Source organism: Pollicipes pollicipes, unplaced genomic scaffold (assembly GCF_011947565.3).
Source record: "Pollicipes pollicipes isolate AB1234 unplaced genomic scaffold, Ppol_2.1 Scaffold_6052;HRSCAF=7182_pilon_pilon_pilon, whole genome shotgun sequence".
NCBI classification, from domain to species: Eukaryota; Metazoa; Arthropoda; class Thecostraca; order Pollicipedomorpha; family Pollicipedidae; genus Pollicipes; species Pollicipes pollicipes.
The window spans coordinates 3779113-3788719 of NW_023596805.1; the positions used below are offsets into that span (position 1 = coordinate 3779113).

Below are 9607 nucleotides of genomic sequence, written 5' to 3' on the forward strand. Positions count from 1 at the left end.
CGGACGGACCGGTGCCAAGTCATACAGAGCTCAGCGCGCGGACCAGTGTCAAGTCATACAGAGCTCAGGCAGTTCGGTGCCAAGACATTCAGAGCTCAGCTAGATCGGTACCAAGCCATGCAGAGTTAAGCGTTTGAATCGGTGCCAAGTCATGAAGAGCTCAGCTAAATCGGTGCCAATCATGTCAATGTGTGCAGGCGCCGTGAAACGCCCAACAACTTTATCTAATATTTACGAAAGAACAAGCTTCTAAAAATGATGACAAATACGGATACAAATTCTTCATATCGTTATGACTGGATATGGGTGCAAAATCCAGTTATTTTTCTGGTAGCTTACATGAGCCTTTTACTCATCTACTTCCCTTCCAGCCAAGATGTGTCCCGAAGTGTTATGTTATCTTGCGTGGATAGCTCGCGAGCTTCTCGAGGCGTTGGCAGACTCAGACAAGACGTGTCATTACTCTTCATGAAGGGAAAACCAGGATGACAAACACGTCACGCCATGGAAGTGCGATTGCTTTCTGACTTTGTATCTGTGTCTGTACATGTCGCGAGGAAACTCCACGCAGTATGGCTATTTTGAGCCTTATATCAGAGAATACATGAAGCGGCAGACCGGGAGGAGGCCGCTCTCGAACAACACAAAACATTCAATAGGCCATGCGTGATAATTTAAGACGACAATATAATATTTACATAAATATATCATATAAAATATTATATATAACACAATATTTTAGATAAAATAATATCAGATGAGTAGTCAGCCACCTAATTGGTGCTTCACTGTCTTCGAATCATTTAGTTTCGAATCCCAAGCATGTAAAAACACAATGTGTTTAATGCGCGGTTGTCGTAGACAGATCATTTAATGCAGTTGCGATGGACTAATTGAACCTCCTCATCCCAGATTCCAAGTGTACAGAAATAGGGACGTATCACGGTGTCCAGTGGCGCGATGATGAATGGCATGTCTGGCAGCATGGTCACGAGCGAGTGACTGGGCCCGGATGGCACCATAATTTTGTAAGAAGGATAGGGCCGTGTTATAAGTAAACATTCTTTGTTGGAGGCCGCTCAAGCCCCCGTAGAACACCACTGCTATGGTCGCTATCACTATCAATCACACTCACTGCTATGCTAGGGTCCGGGAATGAGCTTGGCAACAAAGGTAACAGCTTCTACACTCGGCATTGTTGAGCGCTGCCATTCGCTCCGTAAACAGCGATATAGTATCGGGTCAGTGATACCGCTAGTTTTTATACCAGCGTGACCCGAGTAGAGACTGGTAGGCTATGCCTGCTGACTGAGGCCACGGAACATGCCTGTGCATTGTCACGCAACGTCTTCCGTGTGTGCCGAGAATGGCATGCGCTGGTCAAATACGTTGCCCAGGTTCCGTGTAGTGGGAAAACCAGCTACAGTGGCTCACATAAATTGACTGCTGATAGTGGGAAGCCGTGGAATGTGTTGAGAAGACCCATGAACCATGAGCTGAATTGTCTCTGCGTTGATTTTGATACCGTTTTTGCCAAGTCATTGAGAGAGGGATGCGAAATATTTTGTTCCATGGAGTTTGGAAAGGAAACCATGTCGCTAGGCTTTCCAGACACGAGAACCTGGATGTCGTCCGCGTATTGACCAATACATGCGCCATCTACATACGAAGAAAAGTCATTGGCATAAATCGAGTACAGCAATGACCCCAGAGCGGACCCTTGGTAGGTGCCGATGGGGCTCAGAAGCGACCGTTAAGTCACGTGCTCGCCAGATGATGTGTGAGCAAGAGCTTGTTGATAATGGTCCGTCAGGTCGTTTTTAAACCAGAGCTCGCCGGCACCATAAATCTGAAGCTGGCGGAGAAGGCGTTCGTATGAAATAGCATCGAAACATTTGGACGAATCTAGCGGACAGGGCAGCCTGACTTTACTCTGGCTCATAGCAATAAGAACTTTGTTAGTGACAACAGAACAACGCAGTGTCAGATGAGTGGTTTGATCTAAAGCTATACCGATCAGACGAGAACAGGGGTGCGTTGTAAAGTAATAAAAAGTTGCTCGTACACGACGCCTTTAGTGATCTTCGCTGTGTAGGCAAGATAAAGACAGGCAAGAAAGAGACAGACAAGATAAAGACAAGCAAGATAGAGACAGGCAAGACAGAGGAAGCTTCAGTGGATTTGGTAGACTTAAGATGCACTAGCGCGAGTTTCCATGAACTGGGAACTTAGTGGAAGGTAAGGCTCGCGTCCATAATGCGAGAGATAACAGTGCGGAGAGAGCGCACACAAAGTTTCACAAAGCGAACGCAAAACCCATCGGCACCGCACGAGGAGTTGCTACACTTTCCTGCCAGAAAGCGGCGCGGGTAGTCCGGCCCACTGGGGGAGACCTGGAAGCCCCCTGCGGCGACCCACAGCAGGCGCACGGACAGATCCGGTCCAGCTGAATTTACGTGACGGGCGCCTTGGTTACGATGGCGACGCCAACGTGGCTCTTGCTGTCCGCTCGGTCTCACCGATTTGCTTGATAGCCGGTTTTGGGTATGAGCCTGTTATGACTTGCTACCTTAATTCAGGTCTCGTTTAGAATCAGCAGGCGGTACTCGCGCTCAGCGTCCTGCCTGAGCGTCAGCAAATTCGGTTTCCTGGACTGGGTGTTCAGCTGACCGCTGTGGAGCTGGTCCCCCGTGCGTGACATCGCCAGACCCTTTCCCCGGCGGAGCTGGCATGACTGTCAGGCCGATGTCATCAGACCCCACCCGCCAGTCCCGCCTCCGTGCCTAGCATTGGTGCTGACGCGTCACAGCACGGCGACGGTCACTGGCCATCAGCGCCTCGTCCAGTCGGTCCGCTCGATCAAGCAAGCACTCGGGAAGAAGTCAGCACTCGCGCTGTGGACAGTCACAGGGTTGTGTCTGTGAGCTGGTGTGGTGAGGTCGGGACGAGCCCCGCGTACGTCCAGCCGCTGGCGCCACGCAGCGGAGACTTTCGTGCTGCGTAGCGGAGGCTGTCGTGCTTTTCAGCGGAGACTGTTTTGCTCTTCAGTGGAGACTGTTGTGCTTCCCAGCGGGGACTGTCGTGCTTTGCAGCGGAGGCCGTCGTGCTTTGCAGCGGAGGCTCTTAAATGCTTTATTATAACTGCTGTACGTTTGGAACGCGGTGCAAACAACGAAAACAGGATTGGCCCTTTTTACGCTAACTTGTATTTGACTGGCATCTTATTTGTTCTCATCACATTTGACATGCACATAATTCCGATATCCACGGAAAATAAGATAAATTGGGGAGCAAGAGTGATCGTTTTCGTCAAACCTATCACGAAAGTCAGTGATCTATATTCTAAAACCGCTTTCGTTCCATGTACCATTTCGTTGTTTTACGCTTATGCATTTGGTCCGATGACACAGAATCAGAAAGTACCGCACGAGTGAAATGATGATCAGATGCTCGACAGCGATACAAAGACATCTTCGGAGCAAGAAGCTACTGGTGCTTCTTCCCATCGGAACCTGAGGCATTTCTTGTCATCGCCTCGGGCTAGAGGCCGCCGTCTGAGTCCAGTCTGGCAATGTCGTGTTTGTATAACGGGCCCAAGGCAGCTTTGTATTCACATTCCTTTATGTAGTTTGCGTACGGTGTTATTGAAATTTAAGTTTTTAATTTTAATAATGAATTTTATTTTATTTGTTAGATTAAATAAATTAATTTATTTCGGTGCTGATTCTGCGTTTAGATTCCTTGGGAGAGCAAAACAACGAGTCAGCGACAACAACCAGGACATTCAATCAATACGATTAGTCACCGCCTGGCGGAATAAGACATGCGCAAAGTCCGCCTTTTGAGCCCGCAGCGGTGGCCTTACTCCCTATGAGCCATGTATCGCATTTAACGCACCAAGAATGGGAGCACTGAATAAACCAGCAAGCAAGCCAGGGAATATAAAAACATACCACTCTCTTCATGAAGATTATCATTGCAAATGACTTTGGTCAACGTTCGATGAGTTGTGTGTAAAATGCAACAGCAGATACCACTCCACAAGTATTTGTACTTTAACATTCGAATACTTGACCTTTGTGACACTCGAAGGTGATAAGGGATTATTGGATGCCCGTAGCGGAAGACATAAAACACCTGGATGATAATATTTACTCATGAAATAGACATGTTCGTGTAATTAGTGCCCTAATTTGCTTTTCAAACATTTCAACATGCGAATACTTGACCGTTGTGACACACGAAGGTGATGAGTTGTTATGGAATGGCTGCAGCGAAAAACATAAAACACGTGCGTGATAATATTTACTCGTCCAACAGACACATTTATGCAATTATCGCCCTCATTTGTAGCCTGAAACAAAGATAAGTTGTGCCATGGGTGTAGACTGCAACAGCAAACATGGCTATTCCACACGTAGTAACATCCCAATAGGCTTCTCAGCCCTTCCACCCTAACCTTCACAGACACACGCACGGAAGCAATAAGGAAGCATTATATTTCCTGCAATGAAAGATGTAAAGCATCTGGGTAATAACATTTACCCTCAGCGGACAGGGACCTTTGTGCCCTCTTCCTTACCCCAACGTACAATAAATCGGCTTGCTGATTTGGCTCTTCGTTTACATTTCCATCGCCCGAGGCTCCAAAAATGAGAGGCACCGCGCGCCAGTGGAATAAATATTTCGTCGCCTGGCACTAAACACCGCGGCCGCGGGTCGGCCGGTCCAAACAGCGCCGGGTGTAGTGGTGAGGGACGGCTGGGTGGTCGAGCGAGCCTACGGCGCGCGACCCACCCTGCGCCAGGGAATGCTTGGCATCGGGCTAGGGACGGCGTCACGGCCGGCGACGCGACTAGGGGGGGGGGGGGGGGAGGGCTGCTCCGGAGGGCAGACGTGCTCCGGAGGGCAGACGGAGGGTGCAGGATTTTGACGTGATTGACATTCAGGTGAGCGTTTTAGCGATTGTTCACGTGATAATTGCTCATGCGGTGATGGGTGATCACATCTATATGTGATACTGTCTCAAGTGCATTGGCGAGATGAAATACATCGTACGCAGCGACGCATGGCGGGTTTTCTGCAACTTTACCCTGCTCGGTGACCAGAAAGGTTTAAACGAGAGTGTCCGTTGACAAATCTTTTGCATACCAGTGCAAAACCCTGTGCTGGTAGGGATACCGTTATGAAAAACGCAACTTTGGAATTGCGTCACCCCGCCTGATATCAGCATCCTTTCGGTATCGATTCAGTAGAACTCTCAGTAGGTCCGCAGTTCTCTGAGTCAGCTGTGCGAGAGATTGATGACTGGGCTGGACCCAGGGCCCTCCTCCCTGCTCACTCTGGATCAGACTCTAAGCGAAACCCTCACTTCACTCAGAATACAGATGGCCCTGGTAACTTTTCCGCTGATGAATTACTGCGGGTGTCGCGTGATTACATGGCACAAACTGAGGATGAACGAGTTTGATCAGTCGAGCGGCGATGTCTGTTGGCTTGCATTTCCATCCACCACTAGCTCGTTTCAATTCGGGGCGGAGAAATCCATCCTTTGCTGGTAAAGTCGCGAATAAAGAACGATGTCAGTGCCATCTGTCGTGCAGACTTCGAGCACACCGTATACGAAATGGATCCATTTATAGGCCTGAAGTAAGGGCAACGACCAAACACAGTGTGTGAGCTTTCACTTCTTCAAGGCATTAATAACATCGCCGGACAACAAGTTCGCAATGCCAGTGAAAAGTAATCCAGGGTGAAGGTCGTGAAGAATGAACTTGGAAGGCTGGGTACCTCTCACCGCCCCACGACATTCATTGAAGGTAAATCGCGCGTACTTTGACTTGACTATTTTGCTGCCGTATGCATGATTGTGAAACCTTTCTTTGGGATGGGAAGTTGGTGCTCAATTTTTTTTCTGGAAGAGAGAGAAATGAGAGATGAGAAGAGAGAGAGAGGATAGAGGAAGAGAGAGAGAGAGAGAGAGAGAGAGAGAGAGAGAGGGAGAGAGGAAGAGAAGAGAGAGAGGAGAGAGAGAGAGAGAGAGATATGTATACATACGTGTATATATATATATGTATATGTATTTATATATATATATATATATATATATTATATATATATATATATATATATTATATATATATATATATGCAAATATACTATCCTTGTACAAATATTTAAAGATAGTAGATAATAGAGAGATGCATGCTAACAAAACGTAATATATCTTATACGCCCTCCTTAATGTAATTTATCACCTCCATCACCGTTCTACCCTGTTTATTTGTATTTACTTCTTCACAACAAGGCGCATTTTACTCCAACGCATCGGATGATAAATTATTCGGGGAAGTACCAGTCATGCTCCGCGAAGCGGCCGGCGTGCGGGATCATCGAACGATCAATACATTGACTCATTAGTCAATACATTGACACTGGCATGGCTTTAATACCGCTGAGACGACCATCGACCACCATGGTTCTCCATGCCACTGGCCGCGGGCTCACCAAGCGTGCGTGCTCATCTTCCGTTTGGCGAGCCCTCTAAGCTTGCGTGCTCACCTTCCGCTTAGCGAGCCCTCCAGGCGTGCGTGCTCACCTTCCGCTTGGCGAGCCCCCCAAGCGTGCGTGCTCACCTTCCGCTTGGCGAGCCCTTCAAACGTGCGTGCTCACCTTCCGCTTGGCGAGCCCTCCAAGCGTGCGTGCTCATCTTCCGTTTGGCGAGCCCTCCAAGTGTGCGTGCTCACTAAGCGTACGTGCTCATCTTCCACTTGGCGAGCCCTCCAAGCGTGCGTGCTCACCTTCCGCTTGGCGCGCGCCAGCCTGATCTCCCTGACATCCTGACTCCTGATGAAGGGCGAGCTACGACCCCACACTTCCAGCGCGATCCTGCCGTACGTCACGGCCAGCACGGTCACCGGCAGGAAGTACTGCAGCAACATCACCACCACCGTGTAGTAGCGCCGCCCGTTCCCCTCCCACACCTGCCGGCACAGCGCCGGGGGTCAGGGTCAGGAAATGTAGTCCCGCCCTCTGCCACACCAGTCGGTGTGACTACGGGGGTCGGAAAGTCAGGGTCTGTTGTCTCGTCGCCTCCGACACCTGTCGGCACAGCACCGGGGTCAGGAGGTCAGGATCTGTAGTCCCGTCCCCTTCCCACACCTGTCGGCACAGCGCCAGGGCTTATGCGGTCAAGGTCTGTTGTCTCGTCGCTTCCAACACCTGTTGGCAGAGCACCTGTGCTCACCCGTGGTCAGGAGGTCAGGGTCATTGCCTCACGGGGAAACATCGCCTGGAATCGATCAAACGTAGCTGTACTGTTCGCATAGCTCCGCACGACAACCATATTCACAGCTTACAGGGCTGCTGGTTGTAGCATCTGTGAGCAGTGAGCCTTACGGACAGCATGCTACAATGAGTTGGATGCCCGTTACGCTGCATAAATGAGCCATAAGACGTTATGTTCACACATCACGCTGTATGTTCCAGGTCAGGATAAAAAATAGCCGTTGGTGGTCGTTTGTTGTTGGTGTCATTTTGCTCCCACCAGGTTGAAAGAGGGAGGCAAGGAAGCGAAAGGTACGATGTCGTGGATAACTCGTAAAGGCGGGCGCACTTTCCCTGCCATTACTATCAGACTCCCCTGCTGAGGGCCTTTCTGTGCCCCCCTGATCCGCCTCTCCCCCAGCGCCACCACCACTCACCGCCCTCATCTGAGGCCCGCGCCCACCCCTAGCCGCCACGTGCGCCACGTACCCACCTCCTGGCAGACGCAGTGCTCGTGCATGGCGAAGTGGCGCTCCGCCTCTGGCACGTCCGCGCGGGACGTGACGGCGATAGGCACGCAGGTGGAGAGGGCCAACATCCACACGGCCAGCAGCACGATGCGCGTCCTGCGCCGCGAGCCGCGCGACACCAGCGGGTGCACGATGGCCGTGTAGCGGTCTGCAGAGATGGCCACGAGCGTGTACGCCGACACGAAGACGGAGACCGCCTGCGCGAAGGACACGCCGCGACAGAGCGCGTCCCCGAAGGGCCAGAAGCCGAACACGACCAGGTGGAGGAACGTGAAGGGCATGCAGAGGCAGGCAATGAGCAGGTCGCCGGCCGCCATGTTGGCGATAAGGATGTTGGTGACGGTGCGCATGCGCGTCGCGGAAAAGACGACGTAGCAGACGAGGGTGTTGCCGGTGAGGCCGGCGACGAAGAGGATCGAGTAGCCGACCCAGGCGACGGTCAGGAACGGCAGGTCTGGCGGCGTTTCGAAGCAGTGCCACGTGCGGTACTCCAGCGGCGTGATGTCGTCGTGCAGGCAGACGCAGTCGTGAAGCAAAGCTGAGTCCCACAGCGGTGTGACCTCGTGTGACCTTTGATACGCCAGACATGTCGATGCGTTGACCTCTGGCAGCAGTTCGCTGACACTGAGCTGCGACCTGTTGACCTCCAGCAGCGAACTGTTGACCCCGAGCAGCGACGCGTTGATCCCGAGCAGTGACGCGTGGACCCCGAGCAGCGACGCGTTGCTGGAGGTCATCAGTGTCGCGGGGTCACTGGCCATTCCTGCTTCGAAAGTCAGGTGACTCAACTAGCTGCGCTCATAGCAGCATCGCAGGTGACGTATCCGGAGTTTTTCACTCAGTCCCACCCCAACAGCAGCGTCGACCTCGAGGCGGTGTGACGATCACGTGGTCACGCGCCGAGCTGGCGACGGAGCAGCTGCGGCCTGCTTGCTCAGGTCAGGGCCGCGCGTGATGGGGCCCAGCAGGACGTGTTGCCGCGTCGTCGATCGGCCAAAGGGCACTGGATCAACGCCTTTACCTGCCGGACACAACCGAGCACCAGACATAAAACACCATTTTTTTTATAGCTGCGATTGCTGATAAGGCACATGACATTGAAATGTTCTCCACGCCAGGTGTTATTTGCACACATGTGGAGACCAACGTGTAACTCGTGCTCCTTCCGTCCAAAACTGCGCTCCATTCACTGCGTGCAACATGGCCCCCATTAAGCTATCCCGGCTGGACGGCCGAAATTTGGCGACTTTTTCTCATCAGCAATTTGGTGGCTTTTTCTCGCAAACAATGTGGCATAGCCTGCACAGTTTTCGCATTCCAATTCACCTTTAAGTATCTACAGACGTTATCTGTGGGTTCATATCAGGTTAAGTCGTAGCCATCTCGGAGGCATGCATACTTAGATGACCTTTCAATATTGAAGGTCGACATTTTGAAGGCAAGAAGATTTGTACGGTCCACACCTACCTAATGATTAGCCATGCCCTTTGCACACTCGATGATATTATGTTGATGTCAATATGTAGGACGTATAGGGCTATCATAGACGTTATTGGCTTCTACGCTGCAATCTGTGAATCCTTGCCCGTAGTACCGTTTACCTGGCACCAACCATTTATCCGGTGCTAGATACCAAAGTATGGCAACATGCGATGAAGGAGGTGACAAGGATTGATGTGAAGGAAAATATTACGGAGGAAATAGATCAGATTTCCGCTAATCTGTAACCGATTTCATTGATCACCGAGCGGTTATGTCATCGCAGCACATCCCTAGTGAAACAGAGGCGAATTAAGGTGGCACGTACATGC

At 51.1% G+C, this 9607-nt stretch overlaps 2 protein-coding genes across 2 annotated transcripts in view; one reads left to right on the forward strand and one right to left on the reverse strand.

The window, feature by feature from the left end:
- LOC119104703 (RYamide receptor-like) overlaps positions 1–2734 on the forward strand; it is a 6634-nt gene extending 3900 nt beyond the window's left edge. Inside the window, exon 4 of the mRNA XM_037228420.1 lies at positions 2708–2734. Coding sequence (XP_037084315.1) covers positions 2708–2734 — 27 coding nt within the window. The remainder of the gene's footprint in view (positions 1–2707) is intronic.
- Positions 2735–2882: 148 nt separating this feature from the next.
- LOC119104704 (RYamide receptor-like) lies at positions 2883–8533 on the reverse strand. Its single transcript, XM_037228421.1, has 4 exons — positions 7906–8533; positions 7760–7806; positions 6801–6983; positions 2883–2894 (listed from the first exon to the last, which is right to left on the reverse strand). The coding sequence occupies exons 1-4, from the start codon at positions 8531–8533 to the stop codon at positions 2883–2885; spliced, it is 870 nt and encodes a 289-aa protein (XP_037084316.1).
- Between the last annotated feature and the right edge of the window lie 1074 nt (positions 8534–9607).

Excerpts from the sequence above, each read along its gene's own strand:
- LOC119104704 (XM_037228421.1), bottom strand. The coding sequence starts at position 8,533 with ATGACCTCCAGCAACGCGTCGCTGCTCGGGGTCCACGCGTCACTGCTC. Across the intron at positions 7,807-7,905 it reads GCACCCGCTGGTGTCGCGCG|AGGCGGAGCGCCACTTCGCC; the intron begins GCTCGCGGCGCA and ends CGGACGTGCCAG. Across the intron at positions 6,984-7,759 it reads AGCACTGCGTCTGCCAGGAG|GTGTGGGAGGGGAACGGGCG; the intron begins GTGGGTACGTGG and ends CTGTGCCGGCAG.